The following is an 18,224-nucleotide window of genomic DNA, read 5'->3' on the forward strand; positions in this document are numbered from 1 at the left end:
CTTAAATGTGAGTGCAGCCCCGAGCTGCGGCCAGGCGGCTCACCAGATTACCCGACGACTCTGCCGGATTAAACTAGCCGGGGTCCCCGCTCCGATCCCCCTTTACCCTCCCCTGTCTCCGCGTGTTCGGATACCCCCCGGATACAGAGGGCGCTGGGGTTTTGTTTGATGCCCTTCTCACCTGTGTGGCATACGTCGGGGTAAGCAGAATGTTTACAGCCCCCTCCTCCTCGCCTACCTTTGATATAAATATTTGAAGGATGTTGTTGTTCGTTAACTCGTGACTGCGGGAAAACCTCTGATTGCTGCTTCAGTCCCACTCTGGCGGCAGTACGCGGCCAGGATCCGTCTAATCTCTTATTAGTAGAATCATCCTACTATTGTTTCTTCTCGCTGAGTGTTTGATTTGGATTGTGTTGGCTGGATCGTGGGTTCCGTACGCGGGTTACTTACTATGTTTCCTTGATACAGTTCCTGCTACTGTCACCATTGTCTGTATCAGGTTCTAGGCTCCCACATAACGGTTCTAGATCTCACACGCATGTTAAAATAATGTTTAGCGGTCGCTGCTTGTGTCATTATAAAAAATGAGTGCAGTTGGCTGGAAACCTGCGAGATGAGGTTATGGCTCTGTAGACTTCTGCGTGACACACGTGCTCGCCGGTGGCTCTGCGGATCCTCCATGTGCCAGGAAAGCTGGTGGCAGCTGACGGCGAGGCCCCCCGGCGATCAGTCACCTCGTGACGCTAGATTAGACTTTCCTGATAATATTTGAGAGAGATCTGAATCTCAACAATCTTGGCGCTCGTGTCCAAAGCAGTGACTACGAGCTGTTACATTGTTACATAGCAGAGAGAAGACTCTCTGTTAAGAATAATGATTAATCCGTTGCTCTAGAACTCATTCTGAAGTTCCTCCTAACCCCTGCCTGCTTCGATCTATCACTCCATATAACCCCATTGTGTGTGAGGTGACCTATGATACGTATAACCCTCATTCTAGAGCCGGCTCTAGAAGTCCTTATTACCTCTCCGTACAGCTCCATATTCCGTTCCGTTCTCTTCAGCTTCTAGTAAGATTCAGTATTGCAATCGTGATGGCCGTTGTAGAGTGTTTGGGGATGTCATGTCTCTAAGTATATGTTCTCACCGATGATTGACTTTTTGTTTTTCATTCATTTAGGTGATTCCTTGTCACACCTCCACGTCATAATGTCTCAGCGATTGGGACAAGAAGACCCCGAGCGATACCTTTTTGTGGATCGTGATGTGGTTTACAATCCAGCCACGCAGGCCGACTGGACGGCCAAGAAGCTGGTGTGGGTCCCGTCGGAGAGGCACGGGTTTGAAGCGGCCAGCATAAAGGAGGAGAGAGGGGACGAGGTTGTGGTGGAACTAGCTGAGAATGGCAAGAAAGCCATGGTGAACAAAGATGACATCCAGAAGATGAACCCACCCAAGTTCTCCAAAGTCGAGGACATGGCAGAGCTGACCTGCCTGAACGAGGCCTCTGTGCTCCACAACCTAAAGGACCGATACTACTCGGGGCTCATCTACGTGAGTACTTTGCTTCATGTTTATACGGTTCTAAGAAGTGGGTGCCGTTTATTCTTTATGATATTTTTAACCCTTTGGCTGGGGTACCGTGTTATAGAGCTTCATACCGATTTGCCTGACCTTATGTTGGGTACGAGCTTGCAAAGCACGGGCGTTAAGGGTTACGCTTGTGTCCTCAGTCACCCGGCTCGGAATGAAACGTCCTTTGGGTACTTTTCATAAGCCGCTCGCTGAGTCACAGAGTAAGTCCCCTCGCTAAGCAGAGTCACCGTGTTATAAAAGGCTCCGTCGTAGTTCTTTGGTTAGTGCGTGCAAACTGCATGTCCTGGTGGGGACTGAATAGATACCATGTATAGATGGTCCATTGACCCCCGCCCCCCCAAAAAAACCCCCAAAACCACTCTCATCTTGGCTACCCAGCCTCGACGCACATGATTGGAGCCAAGTGGCATTGCCCTCTGGCATGGATCTGGATCGTTAAGTTCTGGAATGGCTTCTAGATGCGGGGTTTGTCATGCCCTGTATTAATGGCATTTGTCTATTCATAGCGGTTGGATGAAACTTCAGTTCCTGGGTATTTGGGATATTTTTGCACTTGTCTGGGTTGAGACCCCCACCCCCCTCGCAGCTGTGCCCCCCTCTGTATCTATTGTGCGAGGGGCATTGATGTCTCAGGAGTAACTTCCTTCTCCTGGGTCTCCTCGTCTTCTCATTGTGACCCCCGCTTCCTGGCCACCTTTTCTTCTTCTGTCCGGCTTCCTTGTGTGTCTTTCAGGTATTTAGAAGAAACATTAGCGGGGAGAACAGAGTTTCCTGTTTTCGATTCTCCTCCGATCGGCCCCGTCCCTCCAGTTTACATTTCGGATAATCTATCGTTTCTCAGGCTTTGCTGGCGTCCGCCCCAGAACACGCAACTTCCATCGGGTCCTTTATCCTCTTCCCCCATCGCAGACTGCTAACAGTGTGTGTAGTCATAAACGCTTCTATTGTCCCCGTGGAATCATTAACAAAAATGTCGGCCAACGGGAGTGTTCTGCTCCAGAATCCCCGCGAACCTCGGCCAGCCATTATTGGGCTTGCGGGACCATCCAGATCCTTGGGTTTCTCTTGCGCAAGTAGAATGATGTTATCTGCACAGCAGTTAACCTACGAGCGAACCGTTTAGGTCGTGGTGGCCCTTGGGCATTGGGGTGCACTTGGGCATCTGTGCCTTCGCAGGGCAAAAGGGCAACGACCGAAATAGAACGTGGTAATTAGAAGCACATTGTTGTTTTAGTGCCGGCTTCTTTATTCGCTTTTTTTCCATCCTCGCGTTCAGGGGGCAGAGCCAGGTTATAATTGCAGGGGTCGAAATGCCAGCGTGACCGGCAGCCCAACATTATAGCGATTGCTGGCCTCTATAATCGTCACCGGTAATCTGGGTTTAACCATTTGAGTGCTGGGGGATTGGGCCTGCTACGCAAGGTTTCCCTACACTAAAGAAGGGATAAATCGGCATGAAAGAGGCAGACAGGGGCATTGTGCGGTCGCTTAGACTTCGTGTTCTGTTCAGCACCGAGAACACTTTTTGTGCTTTCGCCGCTGGATCCGATTTCTCCTTTCTAGGTGTTGCCCTCCGTGGAACAGCCGCACGTCTGGCCTCGTAGTCACTAGCTGTTCCCGGACCGAAACCACTACCCTTTCCTCAGCCGCAGGATTGTCCGGTGAGGTTTGGTCACTTCCTTCCTGCAGAGATTTGTCGAGCGGCGTGTTTTGTGTTAGACGCGTTGTCCCCGCTGCATGTATGTTCTGGGTGCCGAGCGTTGAGACGTGGACCTCTTTGTAGCTTTGACACCAAAACATTGAACCCCAACATGGACGAGGGGTCTTTAGATTAGAGTCCCCTGGACTGGGGGTGCCTGCCATGGGGGGAGTCTGTAGACTGTATGAGCTGTAGAGAGCAGCTAATTGATACTTTATGGCTTATGAAGAAGCCTTTGGGTTTTCGTGATAAAGTCATCGCTCTCTCTGACCCTCTTAAATGCTCTCGTGGGACCCATCATAGGACCGACAGGCCGGGTGGTGCGTGGCCCCTCTGTTACCGCGACGGTACCTTGATAGCCGGATGCCCTGGGTTGGGTGTTAACACGTGATAATGTTTATGAGGACCCCTGAGAATGTTACGGGAAGCCCTCGGTGGAAGGACGGCTCTCCTTGGAGAATGTCCAGAGTTCATCGCATTCCAGCCCCCCCATTCTAATAAACACGCGCATTCCAGCCAGATTCTCTTACTGTTTTTCTTGTCATTGTTTGTTATCCTTTTTGGGGCTTTCTGGATAATTTTGAACAGAACGTTCACAAGCCAGGGAAAAAAAATGTGCATAAAACTCAAATCTCAGACCGCTGTAATGTAGGAGAAAAAGGAGGAGCCCCCCATTTGTTGTTAATACCGCATGCGGGGGGTGAGGGGGTCTCATACACATCCACCAGCTTTATCTTAATTCTAAAACGGGTGAATTGGGTGACGGCTTGTGTGCAAGACCACTGGGGGGGGCATGTAACCAGCAAGATACCCCGGGGGGCTACAAAGAGCCAAAAATAATCATGTACATTAGTGTCATGCTTCTATACTTTATAATACTTCCACGGATGAAGAACGTGGAACCCTTCTAGTTATTTGGACCTCTGCGCTCGTTCGGTTTGGGGGTCCCGGCGTACGGGCTGCAGGTGGACGCCGTGGGGGTGCCCCGGGTCACTTTCCTCTTCCTCCCGAACAAGTCGTTCCTTTGTAGGTTGCGCTGTAATTGTTCTCAGCTTTCCAAACCCCCCGAGGAGGGAGACGGACGGGCTTTCTGCGCTGGGGTTTATTTTGAAAGGGGATGTTTGTGTTAAACCTGTTTGGATTCCGCATCTGAATTAATTTCCCCTTTATAGTCAAACCTGTCCTATGACATCATCGCCTCCTGATTGGGAAATTCCTGTAATGACAAAATAGAACTTCCTGTAAGAACAAAATAGCCCCAAAGCGGGATCGCGGTGCGGGAGAGAGAGGCGTCGGTAACCTAAATCCGGCTTCAGAAATTATGGAATTTATAGCGCTTTTTATTCTCTGTTTTTAAGAAAAAATGTTTTGGTCAGGATTTAAAAAAAAACAAAAATTTCAAATTATTTAACAATAAGCAACAAAGTAACAATAATTGCCTGTCGGTGTCCAGCAATAAGGAAAGCACTGTAAAGCCTGCAGCGCCGTTTTTCCCTGGTGTTCCTGCCCTAGTCTGTGTTGAGCCACACCACAAGACCACGTGGGATTTGCGGGCTGCCTGTGATGCAGATTTACACGGATCACGATCCAAATGGAGCACCCAGATCCGGTGTTCCGGTGAAATGATTCCGGGTACCGCGTGACAGGGTTGCTGCCGCCGGGATCCAGCAGGATCTGTCCTGTTCTGTAGCAGAGCCGGCGTTTATCATCAGGCGTGACGCTGCCGCGGGGGGGGTCAAGGACACGCTTCAGACCCTGTTAAACTTCAACCACCGCATCTGCCCCCAGCATTGTTTGTCTCCTTGGTCACAGGTTTCCAGTGGCGTGTAATAATACAGAGGCACCGGTCAGACCCCCGTCGGCAGATGCCTCGTCCGTGCTGACGGGGGCCGAATGGCAGAGTTGATATAATACTTTAGGGGGTCTCGTTCCTGCACTCCTGAGACTTTATATTGTTAACCAATTGAAACCCCACATGAGACGCCACCGGTTAGAGACCGTTACCACACGCCTGTCACAGAACACGGGGTGTCCGTGATATACCGCCCGATTTACCGTATAACGAGCACTGTTTAAACCGCCTAAGCCTCTCGTGAGAAACGAGACAGCTGCACGGTGTCCGTCTCCGGCACTCCCGTCACAGCAGTAGAAATACTCGAGCCGATGAGTAAGCCGCGCACGCACGGCGACAACGCTCAACCCCAGCCTGAGACCGGGGGGACCGGGCCGGACCTTTCCCACACATCTCTCCGGACCTTCGCGATGAAGGAATCTTCTAGTATAAACACGAGCTGATTCCCATCCTCATGACTTATCTCCTCCGAGCCGGTTCCTGCTATAAATCACCAGTTACTGAACGTTAACCCACCCATGTCTATCACGAAGACCCCCTCGCACCAGAAGACCCCCTCGCACCAGAAGACCCCCTCGCACCAGAAGACCCCCTCGCACCAGAAGACCCCCTCGCACCAGAAGACCCCCTCGCACCAGAAGGCCACGTTCCTTCCTTATGCTGTTTTATTCTCACCTTTTTCCTCCCCTTACAGTGTATTTCCTTCACGCTGTCCCATGTCGCCTAAGTGCAGATGTACAATATCATTCCTCCCTATAATCCTACCAGCTACACCCCGTATTAGACGTTTTACCGCCGTGTGTGGCGTTGGCGAAGCGTTATTTGTACAGCTGGGTTGAATCTTTTTGATTTAACCAAACGTTTTTTAGAAGCGAGACGCAAACCAGACATCCGCATCCAGGCGCGCGCCGTTTAGTATATAAATCTTTCCGCCATATGGCTCCCAGCCTGGCTCCGTCCTTCAGGTACACCAGCATCGTTTCTTTAATACAAACATTTGGCCCCCGTCTATGCGGATGCAAGAAAGTCGAGCTTTACTTTACCCATTAAGCCCGTCGGGGTCCCTGATTGTGTGCTGTGTGGTTCCACCAAATACCCCAATGCCTGGACCGACATATTGAAGCAATTGCTTCTTACCAAGCGGTTCCTTATCTAAGTGCTTTTGATTTATTGCAATTATGATCTATATCTCTGCCGGGGATGTTTTAATTAATGCCCCTCCTCCGAGTTTAACGTCTTTTTTATTGGGGTTGTCGGGAGTAAGGCAGCGGGTAATAGCGGTGGTTGGGCGCGCAGGGAGGTCTATACACTCCTGTAATTACAATTATTTTCCTCCTTGTTGTCTAGACATACTCTGGGCTGTTCTGCGTTGTCATCAACCCCTACAAGAACCTCCCCATCTATTCGGAGAACATCATCGAGATGTACCGCGGAAAGAAGCGCCACGAAATGCCGCCGCACATCTACGCCATATCGGAATCCGCGTACCGCTGCATGCTGCAAGGTGAGACTATCTACCCCCCCCCCGCACCCCCAAAATCAAACGCCGCTTTCTGTTTGTGAATCGCGCCTCTGCTCCGGCTCAAAGACCGCCGCCAAAATCCCATGCGGTAAATGAACGACCGCCTGCGGGCTCATCCACTCCTGGCTGTTGACCTCGTGAAAAAAATGTTTGCCGAGCCGGCAGCAGCTGCTTGAAAAGAATTGTTTCGTAGTCTGAGATCGAGAAACGGTTACATAGTTACCTGGGGAAGCGCTCCCGGGTGGCTTAGCGCTATGAATTTTTAATGATGATGTCATCGTCGCGGTCAGACAGATGGCATTCCTGACCTCACTGCCTCCCCTGCCCTGTATCCTGTATTGTAAGTCATTGCAGTGTAGGACCTCTATCTACCCCACGCCGGCAGCACCGGCAACCACCTCCCCCCCTTTCCGCTTCCTCCCAGACTCCCCCATCTCGGGGTTTGTAATGTCTAGCGGCGCTTCGCTAGCAAGGAAGCCATTGTCTAAACTGTCTAACCCCTGAAGGAATGTTTTACCCCCTTAACTCAGAACGCCTGCAACTTGGCCTACAGAGCTCCGAAATCACCGTAACAATACTGTATCCCCCATCGCTGTCTGTCTTAAAGCTCATGGGGTTTTAGGATTCACATGAAAAGGACTTTTGTTTTATAATCCGAACTAAATTCCTTCCAGACCTCTTGCTTATCGTTCTTGGGTTCGGTTGAAATTAACCAATTAGTTTGGATGGTCTATGATGTAAATCTATATGCGTACAGAATGTGTAACTTGCGCTGCTCTGGTTTTCATCGCTGTATTTAAAAACCAAAAAAACCCAGTAGTTTAGGTCGATGTAAAACTACATATTTTTGCTTTGCTGCGGTGTCTTTTCTCTCTTATCTGAGGCTTAACACGGCCGATAAAGCGCATCGTTTGTTTAGGTTCTGTTTGGAGATGTCGTCATCCCGTCCGCCCGCCATTTTTGTTTGGTGGGTAACTCCGTCGCGGTGCTTCCGGTGTTACAGATCCTGAGTCCCCTGTTTAGATTGCTCCGAATCTCGGCGCGTTGTTGCAAAGCTTTGGTGACATTGGCCATGTGCTGTTTGCGCTGCAGCTTCCCATAAGCCATTGGGTAGTCGCCGTAGCCACATAATCTGGCTATAACTATTGCGCCGCCATCTGATGTGGCACCGCACTAACTTCGTCAACCACCAGCTCTCTCTCTCTCTCTCTCTCTCTCTCTCTCCTTGTACCCTCTCTCTCTCTCCTTGTGCCCCCTCTCTTGCTCTCTCTTTGTCCCCCCTCTCTCTCCTTGTATCCTTTCTCTTTCTCTCTCTCCTTGTGCCCCCTCTCTCTCTCTCTCCTTGTGCCCCCCCTCTCTCTCTCTCTCTCCTTGTGCCCCCCCCTCTCTCTCTCTCCTTGTGCCCCCCCCTCTCTCTCTCTCCTTGTGCCCCCCTCTCTCTCTCTCCCCTTGTATCCTCACTCCTCCTACATGTACATGTCAAACGTTATCATGAAATACTCCAGTTAATAGCCTCCCCTCCTCCTATCTCGTCGCCTCTTCTGACACCCTTATACCAAATGGCTTCTGCATGGCTCTCTGTCTCTGGAATGTTTTTTCGCCCCAGAAGACTTTCTCATATCCTTCAGACTGTGGCTGCATTCCTGAATCCCGGAGAGCGTCCTCCGACCGGCCAAAATCTGAACCTACGATACGTTCATTACTATAGAATTCCGTGCTGATAGATATCACGGGAATAAAACGGGGGGGGGGGGATAGAAGGGGCACCGCGGCAGCTTTTTATGGAAGGGGTTGTGTTCTATAGGTAGGATTTTTATTTTTTTAATCTTTTTACCGTATTAACGATTGAGATATTTAATTCAAATTTTTATATTTTCATATACAGTATATAATTTTATATTTTATTTTTATATTATTATTTATATTTTATCTTGGTATAACATTTCTTAAAGCTCTCGGTAAAAGTGCAGAAGAATAACGAGGTCCGTGGAATGAAAACCAAATGTTAGCGTATTATTTGATATCCGTCCAATAACCTGCGCGAAGCAGCTCTCCAAACACAGGCTTTCGCAACTGCTTTTGAAGTTAATCTCTCCGAAAAAGCGATACCTTTCCAGCGAAATACTGGAGCGTTTGTGACTTTTGGCTTCGTCGCGTATGTCTGATTCAGCTCCCCCACCCCCCCTCCATGGAGGCAATTCCATAAGAATTAAAATAGAATATATATAATATATAATCTCTGCAAGCAAGCCGCCCCAGGGGTAAAGTGTGTGGGTGGGGGGCAAAATCCGTGCTGTAGAGTTCTATGCCAGTGGGTGCTGGGGGGGGGGATTTTGGGTGCTTCAAACGCGCCCTGATGCCCTCTGGGAGAAAGGACATTAATCCCACGGGTCAGCCTCCGGTCCCGGTGCTCGCCCTTTAATTAACCTGGGAGGATATTAAACTCCAGAAACTGCCATTTTGTTAGGAATTTTGCCCCCCCCTTCACTTCATTGCCCTTTACGGCTTTCTGGGCTGGTTTATCGCTCGCTGCCTCCTTAACCGCCGTGGGAATCGCCGTTTCCGGTGTGACCCACGTACTGAATACACATCCATGTAGCACCCAGCATCCGTGGCGGCTCTGTCAGTCCGTGTTTAGCTCTCGGCACCTCTTTGTGCCGTTCTGTTAGAGCTGTTTATCCGTGTCCGAGCGCTTGCCCCCGTCACCGGCCTTCCCAGGGTAGATTTAAGTCACAATGGATCCGTATTAGACTGTCTCTGTGACTTTAAACGCGTCCCAGACCCCCGTCGTTACCGTGTCGTTCCCGTGTCATTCCCGTGTCATAACCCGTGTCATTCCCGTGTCCCCAGCCAACTATCCCCATCTCCGCTGGGCGGCCCTTCCGTTTTTGTGTGTTAGAAGCCGACGGACATTAAGGATAAAACGTTACTCTGAAATTTGTCCGTATTTCAGTTGACAGAAAGTAAGTAAAGGGATTTCCAGGAGCAGTCATGGCGGTGTGTGTGTATATATAGTGTGTGTGTATGTAAGTGTAGTGTGTGTGTGTATGTGTATATATATAGTGTGTATGTGTATATATGTAAGTGTAGTGCGTGTGTGTATATATAGTGTGTGTATGTAAGTGTAGTGTGTGTGTGTGTATATATAGTGTGTGTATGTGTATATATGTAAGTGTAGTGCGTGTGTATATGTAGTGTGTGTGTGTGTATATATAGTGTGTGTATGTGTATATATGTAAGTGTAGTGCGTGTGTGTATATATAGTTTGTGTGTAAGTGTAGTGTGTATATAATTTCAGGGCCTGCAGCTTGACTTTGTTTATCGTTTGTTTTCTGTGTTCTTCCGGTGATTTATTATTTTCTGCATTATTTATTATTTATTTATTTAGCAGCCGGGAACCTGTAAAATCTATGCTCTTAATTCCATATTTATCTTGGCGAAGAACTGCGTGAGAATGTAAAGTACATAAAATACCTTTTATATACCCCAGACCCCCCCCTTACACCCCCCCCACGGCTGGGCTGCCGAAACAATAACCCCCCCAACCCCCACCATTAATCAGTCTGCAAAAATATACAGCCGGGGAATTCCTCTCTCGGCTGCCTCCATGTTAACACTTTCACCGATAAACACCCCGGCCGGCCGCCCGGCCCTCCGCCGCCTGCTTTACAATAAGAAATACGCCAAAAATGTTCATTTTCCGCGTTTCGGGGAATAATATCCGCAGCGGATCGTTTGTGTTTCGGCTCCTGAACTGTTTTCACGAGGTCCAAACAAAGCAGCTATTCTTTGTCGTGATAACTTTTTAGTTACACAAGTGTATAAACACGGCGGCCGGCGGAGTGACGCACGCTCCGGGGTCCGCGTAACAGAGACCCCGCTTTATATAACAATCGGGACGTTTTTATAACAATCACACAGTTTGTTAAACGAGCAAAGATAGATGAGAACTTTAGAAAGAGCGATTCTGGAATAGAGGAAATGCCTCGGTGAGCAGGGGGGCATTCGGTCGGTTGCTATAGCGATAACACTGCTGTTCAGATTCTTTTTTGAGACATAAACCCGAGTGTGGAGAAAGTGTCTGTTTCCAAAGTCCAAACAAAAGGAGGATGACCCCTTCCCTCTCTTCCATAATGGCATCCAGTTGCCACTTTTTTTCTCTGTGCCCTTATTGACAGTGTGATAAGCGGAACGGCCTCCCAGCAGAGGTGGTAGAGGGTAATACAGTGAGGGGATTAAACACGCATGGGATAGGCATACGGCTCCTGAATCTAAGATGACTGAATGACCAACGACTGATTAAGGTTTGAGTCTTTACAGCAGGAGAAATGGGCGACTAGACGGTGTATGTAGCGTGTTGTATGTTAGACTGCGTGTTCCTTGCTGTGACATCACATATGATTTGACTGCAGTGCTAAAATTATTATGATGTATTTCTATAACACCACCATATACCGCGGAGCTGTACAACGGGGTGCAGATCTCTCAAAAGGGTGAATTTTTAGGCAGATGTCCTCCTCTGTCTTTTTTTTGTCTTTTTAACCCCGTCAGTGCTGCAGACAGCTGCGGGGCTTGTAGCCGAGGGGGCTGCATGTTTCCTTAGAGAGGCTTTTAAGGTCCGGTCCCTGGAATGACTGATAAGGAGACCCTAACTGCTAAACGGCGCTCGTAGCAGTCGGGTACGGATTCCCGCGTCTTTCCCATGACTCGGCCGTTCCCCCCGTGGGACTTTGCGTAAGTCGGTTGTTGGGAGACAGCTGCACGGCGTCGCCCCCCCCCCACCCAAAGCGTTGGAGATAAAACAGCTGTCCCCCTCCTTCCTCCTGCGAGAGGGGCGCCCATAGATGAACCTTCGCGTTAATTTGTGGAAAATTCCAGTTGTGAGGTTATTTTTTTTTGGCCCCCCCATAACCCCCTATCTTGCGGAGAAGCGCACAGCTGCGGGAAATGGCATTCCTACCCAACGCATGCCCACTGCGTTTAGCAGACATGGCGTGAGCGTGCGTGCGGACAGCCTGGGCACCGGCGATAAAATTAATCAATGCCCGACACCATGTGTCCAAAGCCGCACGTGAGCTCACGCTCTAAACTGCTTAAATCAGGGGTTCTCAAACTGCGGCCCTCCAGCTGTTGCAGGACTACATCTCCCATAATGCTCTTTCAGCTAAGGGGTTGGCTGAGGAGTATGGGAGATGTAGTCCTGCAGCAGCTGGAGGGCCGCAGTTTGAGAACCCCTGGCTTAAATGATGGATGAGAGATTCAGCGTTTAACCCCTTCACGGCAAAGCCGGTAAATATACGGGCTCGCAGAGTATTGCCCTTGATGGGTTTTCAGGCAACCCGGTATCCATAAGGATTTTCTGGAGCTTTTGCGATGGGATAAAAAGGGCTTCTTCTGACATAGAAACCGTGGCACGCGCATAGGACGCCATCGCTGCCCCGTTGGTGCGCGTTTTCGATGAGTGGGGATGGATGGAACCGCCGCTTCTATGATTTAAAACCGAATATCCGAACCCTGATCATTCTTCGTGGTACCCTGTTGATGGATTTAGGAAACCGATACAATAACTAATATCCGTTATCTTTCCGGTAAACGTCCTCGCCGTGTATAATCTGCGCCGGGTGATCGCCGGATGGATCCGTCTTCGGGTTACGGGGAAAGTTGCCGAGCGTCTCTGCCGCCGAGATCTTCCACTTATCTGCTGGAAGTTAAATTAGGGGGGCAATAAACTTTTGGAGTCGGATAAACGTCGAAGTGTTTATAACTGCTGGCGTTTTGCTTATAATAAAACTGTCTGCCGAGCCGGCGTCTCTCTCTCTGTCAGCGAGGTATGTGCGGCGGCACCGAGCTGCGCATGGAGATTAATGGGGATATAAACGCACGCGCTGCTGTACATCAGGTGTTTGTTAATAAAGGATAATAACACTTAACTCACTTAAGTAAAGCCAGACCTGGAAAATTGCCATTCCTCATTCTAATTGCCCCGTTAGCCTAATGGATAAAAAAGAAAAAAAATCCGGAGTCCTCTTCCTCTTTCAGCCGCTTCTCCCTTCCTATTCTTCTTTCTTGTGTGTGCCTAATGGGCTGCATGGTTACCGGTGCTATTGCTTTTTAAGGGGTTAATCTCTGCTTACGAATCAACAGATTGAGAAACGTATAAATTAATTAAATATTTATTTTTTTAAAAAATAATAATTTTGACTTGATGTCGGATTGCTGCTTGATTTGGATTTATTTAGGAAATAATAATAAATAAATAAAAATAATAAAAATGGAAACCAGTTGTTTGCCTGGCTGGCGCATGTACATTATCCAGAATCCCCCGCCGTGTTTTTTTAAGCGATCCGGGTGACGCTCGGCGTGTCGTTTAACCCCGGAGGTCCCTGCGTGTCAGCGTTACGATGTAGACGTTGACCGTGGTTTGGACGCGAGATTTATAAGTATCTATAATACGTTTTTGATCTGTATGAAAACACTGATTCTTCTAGAAAAGGATAGCTTCAGGGCTCAGAATTCTAAAAGAATGTAAATTAATGTTATTTTTTTCCTTTTTTTTTTTTGTCTTCCAGATCGTGAGGACCAATCCATTCTTTGCACGTGAGTAAAATCCATTCTCTGGTGTACCGGGTGCCGCTGGGTGTCCGGGCTGAAGTGCGTGCACTGAACCCGTGTGGGAAGTCGGGGGGCCGTGTGGATTTGGGGGACGTTATTTGGCCTTGTGGTCTTCTGTTAGGCTGCGTGGGTTCAGCCGTGCTGTAGGTGAGGAAGGAAGAGCAACGTATAGCCCGTCGGCTCCCATTAAGCTCGTATTCTGAGTTACTCTCACCCGAGCCGCCATCTTTTCATTGAGATGGCTCCCCCAACCGTAGTTTTGGGTATCACTGCTCGGGGCCAAGACGGTACCCAGGACCTGGGATTCAGGCTGACTGTCCTGAGGGGCACATATGGCCGACCCCTGGTTTAGTAGACATGTCTGTGTCAAACCGTGTGTTGGCCCGACGGTCCGGGGCCTTCAGGACTGCGGTCTGTCTGTATGTAGCGCAAACAACTTGTTTGGAGCTCAAGAAGTATTTTTTTCCTCCTTTTTACTCTAAAAGGGCTGAAGCCTTCATGTAGCTCAGGATTTTCTGGGCTGCTCCTTTTTGGCAAAGCTGCTAATTTCCTCTTCATTCCTGATCCGTTGAGTGAAGTCTGAATCGCCGACTTTGGCAAAAAAAAATACCCATAACCTCTAACTAACTTTCCTATAAAAGGAAGTCTTATCCACGTCGGCCAGAGAGGGCGAGAAAGGCGCTGTGCCCGTTATCGAAATGACCGCATCGGATGGCAGTCATTCCTGAGCGTCGCCCCTCGTGCCAACTTCCTGACGTTCTGTAAGCAACTGCTGGGTATAGAAATCAAACGGAAACTATCTTTATACGGAATAAACACCGCTTGTTTTCCCCGGAGACCCGCTAGCTGATGTTTTCAATGTCTTTGTGTCTGACGCGCCTGCGTGTACACGTAATCGTAACGCTTTCATGCTTTCAGAGGTGAATCGGGAGCAGGCAAGACCGAAAACACCAAGAAAGTCATTCAGTATTTGGCTCACGTGGCTTCTTCTCACAAAGGAAAAAAGGACCACACCATTCCTGTAAGTTCTTATTTAAGACCGTTACAGACCCTCTTCTCAAAATACCACCCGGCTGGCTGCTAGTTTATATATATATACACACTGCTGTTTAAAAGTTTGGGGTCACTTAGAAATGCCCTTGTTTTTGAAAGAAAAGCTAATTTTGTCCATTAAAATAAGATGGAACAGATCAGGAATCCAGCCCAGATGGGGTTAATGCTGTAAATGACTTGTAGCTGGAAACGGCTGATTGGTTTGTGGAATCTCAGAGGCCCTTTATCACTCCCATCACTCCCATCACTCCTGTTCACTCCCATCACTCCTGTGTCACAATGGCCCATTATCACTTCCGTGTTTCATTGGCCCTTTATCACTCCCATCACTCCTGTGTCCCAATGGCCCTTTATCACTCCCATTACTCCTGTGTTCCAATGGCCCTTTATCACTCCCATCACTCCTGTGTCCCAATGGCCCTTTATCACTCCCGTGTTCCATTGGCCCTTTATCACTCCCATCACTCCAGTGTTCCATTGGCCCATTATCACTCCCGTGTTCCATTGGCCCTTTATCACTCCCATCACTCCTGTGCTCCAATGGCCCTTTATCACTCCCATCACTCCTGTGTCTCAATCACCCATTATCACTCCCATCACTCCTGTGCTCCAATGGCTCTTTATCACTCCCATCACTCCCGTGTTCCATTGGCCCTTTATCACTCCCATCACTCCTGTGTTCAAATGGCCCTTTATCACTCCCATCACTCCTGGGTTCCAACGGCACGTTGTGTTCAATAATCCAAGTTTAAAAGGTCTGTTTGTCAGAAAACCTTTTTGCGTTTATGTTACAGCCAGAAATGTCCTTGTTTTCCAGGGAATTAAAAGCTGAGTGACCCCAAACTTTTGATTGGTGTGTAAAATATATATAATATCAGTCGCTCTCAGTTCAGCCGTTCTGTATCCGTATCACAGTTACAATAAGAATTTGGAACCCTTCCAACACGATATTAAGCATTTTGTAACTTTGTGATAATTGGTGCCAAACGCACAATATCCTCACTTAGAGAAGACCATATGCACCGAATGCATGCATGAAAGTCCCTTTTTGGCTTGACGGGGAGGACTAATCCCAGCGCCGTTAAAAACCGAAGCTGTTTGGCTTGTGTTTTGTGAGTAATCGTTTGCGGTGACACGGTTTGAGAGTAAATGCATCCTACTAACACGTGTTTATTTATTTGCGGCAAACAGACGGAATCTCCTAAGATTGTCAAACATCAGGCAAGTGGATTTCCTAACCCCCCCCATTCTACGTAAAACAGACTAATGAGGGTATTAACCCTTTTCCCTTTTTTTAAGAAAAATAAGTGCGTAATTCCAGAATGTCTGATTCACCAGATTTGCCGGTTAACCCTTAAATAATAAAATGTATCTTCATCTTAATTTCCAATGAACTGTTTAGGACTGTCTTTGATGAAATCTTCTTATATTATATTCTTTCCTGAGACGTTGGGGATGCCGTCTTGCCTCCCGTGTAATGAAAGTGTTGACTTTCTGCCGCCGTGCCGGGGCCCCGGGCCCTGTGTATATAATGTTTAACCCCCTTTGTTGAATTTGAGATGGTGTGCTACTTAAAACTTACCGGTAAATCATAACCATTAACTTATTTTGTTTTTTTCTCACTGTTACTTTGTGAAACTACAGAGTGGATCCTTGTTGTATGTGAGTAGCATGTAGAACCCCCCCCCCGCACTCCGAAAAATAACCCTCCATCCAGTTTAATTTCTCACGCTCCACTTTCACCCCTCCGCACCCCCTGCCCCTTATACTGTCTTCCCCCCCTCCACTTTTAACCCCCCCCCGCATTCCTCTGCATGACTCTCCCGACATCTTTTTTTTGCTGCTTAACATCACCTGTCGGTTAAGTCCTTCTGCGGCACCGTCTCTGGGCGGCGGGTCCTTATGTGCTAAGTGGTGCTATAACGTTGAACACCTTTCAGTCCGTTCATAGATAGTATAAGGTATCCTGTCCTCCAGCGGCTGGCTGAGATGCCGTGTGTACATATTATGACATCATTATTTATAACACGAGTATGCGCATCCCAATCCGTTTTATTACATCAGGTCTTTGCTGGGTGCGTGATGTCATAATCAACTATATCTTCGTTTTAAAAAAAAAACTAACACCAATATATTAATAATTTTATTATTTTTATTATTATAAATTTTTTATTCAGCGCTTCATACAATACAAATATTCAAGAGGAATAAAAAACAAACAAACTAGAATTAACAGACTTAGATGACCCCATACATTAGGTGCATAAGCTTACAATCTAAAGGGAATGGGGGTATCATCATAGCTATCAGAAATATAGAAATTATTCCATAAAGTGTTTTACGTCATAACTCCATTCAGTACGCATGCTCTCCTTTTTTTCCCCCTCCTCCTCCGATTCATTTTGAACGTCGGCCCGTATTCAATCAAAATGTTGTCCATAATCCCCCCCCTGCGCGCTTGAATTTGGGGTCAACACTATTGACTAATCCTAACAGAGGGCAAGGTGGTGTCCGGAGTTGTGGAATATGAGGTCACGATGGGTAATCCAGACAGTAGGGGTTGTTTAATGTTAATTAAAGCGTAGCCATCACTAAGGGGGGGGGCATCGAAGAAGTCGCAGCACGTGCCGATGAGTCTCGGATCCCGTCCACGTCCCCGCCGGACAGGAGTTAAGCTCCCGGTCTGGATACTCGTGTTAAACGTTTGGGGTCCCTGGGCCGTCCCGATCTTCAGAAGCTGTAATTGTCCGATGCTCTGAGGCTCGCAGAATCGGGTATTTGACATGGCAGCGTGTGCTCATTACTAACGGGTCTATTCACTAAGACCCAAGCTGACCTTATCTCCCCCCCACACTCATGGCACCCGTGAGTCGCCCCGGGTTTAGTGCGCACTCAGCAGTTAGTGAATAAGTCAGTAGCCACGCATTGCATTGTAAATCTTTCTCGGCAATCAGGTTAAATAATATTTAACTGCAGATCTCCAGACACGAGCTCCCGATCACGTCCGAACCCACACGCCACCCTACATACAAGCACCGCGGCGGCCATTCGGGGAGTCCAGGGGTGGCTCCTCTTCAGGATGGACCCCTTTGCTCTCTTTGCCTCAATTTCTTTGTGTTTTTCTTGTTTGTTGTTTGTCTTTTTTCTTTAGGGAGAGCTGGAAAGACAGCTGCTCCAAGCCAACCCCATCCTGGAGTCTTTTGGAAATGCCAAGACTGTGAAGAACGACAATTCTTCTCGTTTCGTAAGTAGAATGAAGTCTCGTTTTGGCCGGATCCGCGGCTCTGAACCCACATCTCGTTTCAAGGGTAGTTTTAATATGTGGTTGAGTATTAATACAAATAATAAAAATAAATATCTTATTGTTATATTTATATTACGTATTGTTGCAAAAAATGAATACATTTAATATAATAAATAAATAATAAATATAAAGGGGCAGCTGGAGGGAAATAGGGAGCCAAAAAACCCATAGGGGTTGCATGATACAAATGAAGAAAGGGTTTATTAAATGCCAACGTTTCAGCCTCACACTTCAGACTTGTGAAAGAGTTTAAAAGAGACAGACCCGTGTGAAGTGACAGCGTGTAGGCTGAGATCTTCTGATCAGACCTTGATCAGTCGGCGTCCGACCGGCGGTGGAACATGGAGCAGATGCCAGTGCTTCTTACCAAGTGTTAACGGGGCATCGTGGGGGCGCCCGGTTCCTTCCGGGTAATCCTCCTCGCTTGTCCTCACAGCACCCGATTAGCTAAAAGTGCCGGAAATAGGGCCCGTGGTTAGAAGCCATGGAAACGGCTCTTAGATCTGGAAACACGGAGCCCCTGGATTTATTTAATCCGCTTTACCCTCCACCTCTGGGGTGCGGCAAGCTCGGTGTCATTGTGC

At 48.1% G+C, this 18,224-nt stretch overlaps 1 protein-coding gene across 5 annotated transcripts in view; it reads left to right on the forward strand.

The window, feature by feature from the left end:
* MYH10 (myosin heavy chain 10) overlaps positions 1-18,224 on the forward strand; it is a 36,480-nt gene that overhangs the window by 2,035 nt on the left and 16,221 nt on the right. For 2 of the 5 annotated variants that reach the window (XM_053454121.1, XM_053454123.1), the window contains exons 2-8: positions 1,183-1,556; positions 6,497-6,653; positions 13,241-13,268; positions 14,202-14,304; positions 15,528-15,557; positions 15,981-15,998; positions 17,488-17,580. In XM_053454121.1, the coding sequence (XP_053310096.1) occupies positions 1,212-1,556; positions 6,497-6,653; positions 13,241-13,268; positions 14,202-14,304; positions 15,528-15,557; positions 15,981-15,998; positions 17,488-17,580 (774 nt within the window). In that variant the 5' untranslated portion in view covers positions 1,183-1,211. Of the gene's footprint in view, positions 1-182; positions 201-1,182; positions 1,557-6,496; positions 6,654-13,240; positions 13,269-14,201; positions 14,305-15,527; positions 15,558-15,980; positions 15,999-17,487; positions 17,581-18,224 lie in introns of those variants that run through there. The other 3 variants (XM_053454124.1, XM_053454125.1, XM_053454122.1) reach the window with 2 other exon arrangements.

This window comes from Spea bombifrons, chromosome 13 (genome assembly GCF_027358695.1).
Source record: "Spea bombifrons isolate aSpeBom1 chromosome 13, aSpeBom1.2.pri, whole genome shotgun sequence".
In the NCBI taxonomy this organism is placed as follows: domain Eukaryota; kingdom Metazoa; phylum Chordata; class Amphibia; order Anura; family Pelobatidae; genus Spea; species Spea bombifrons.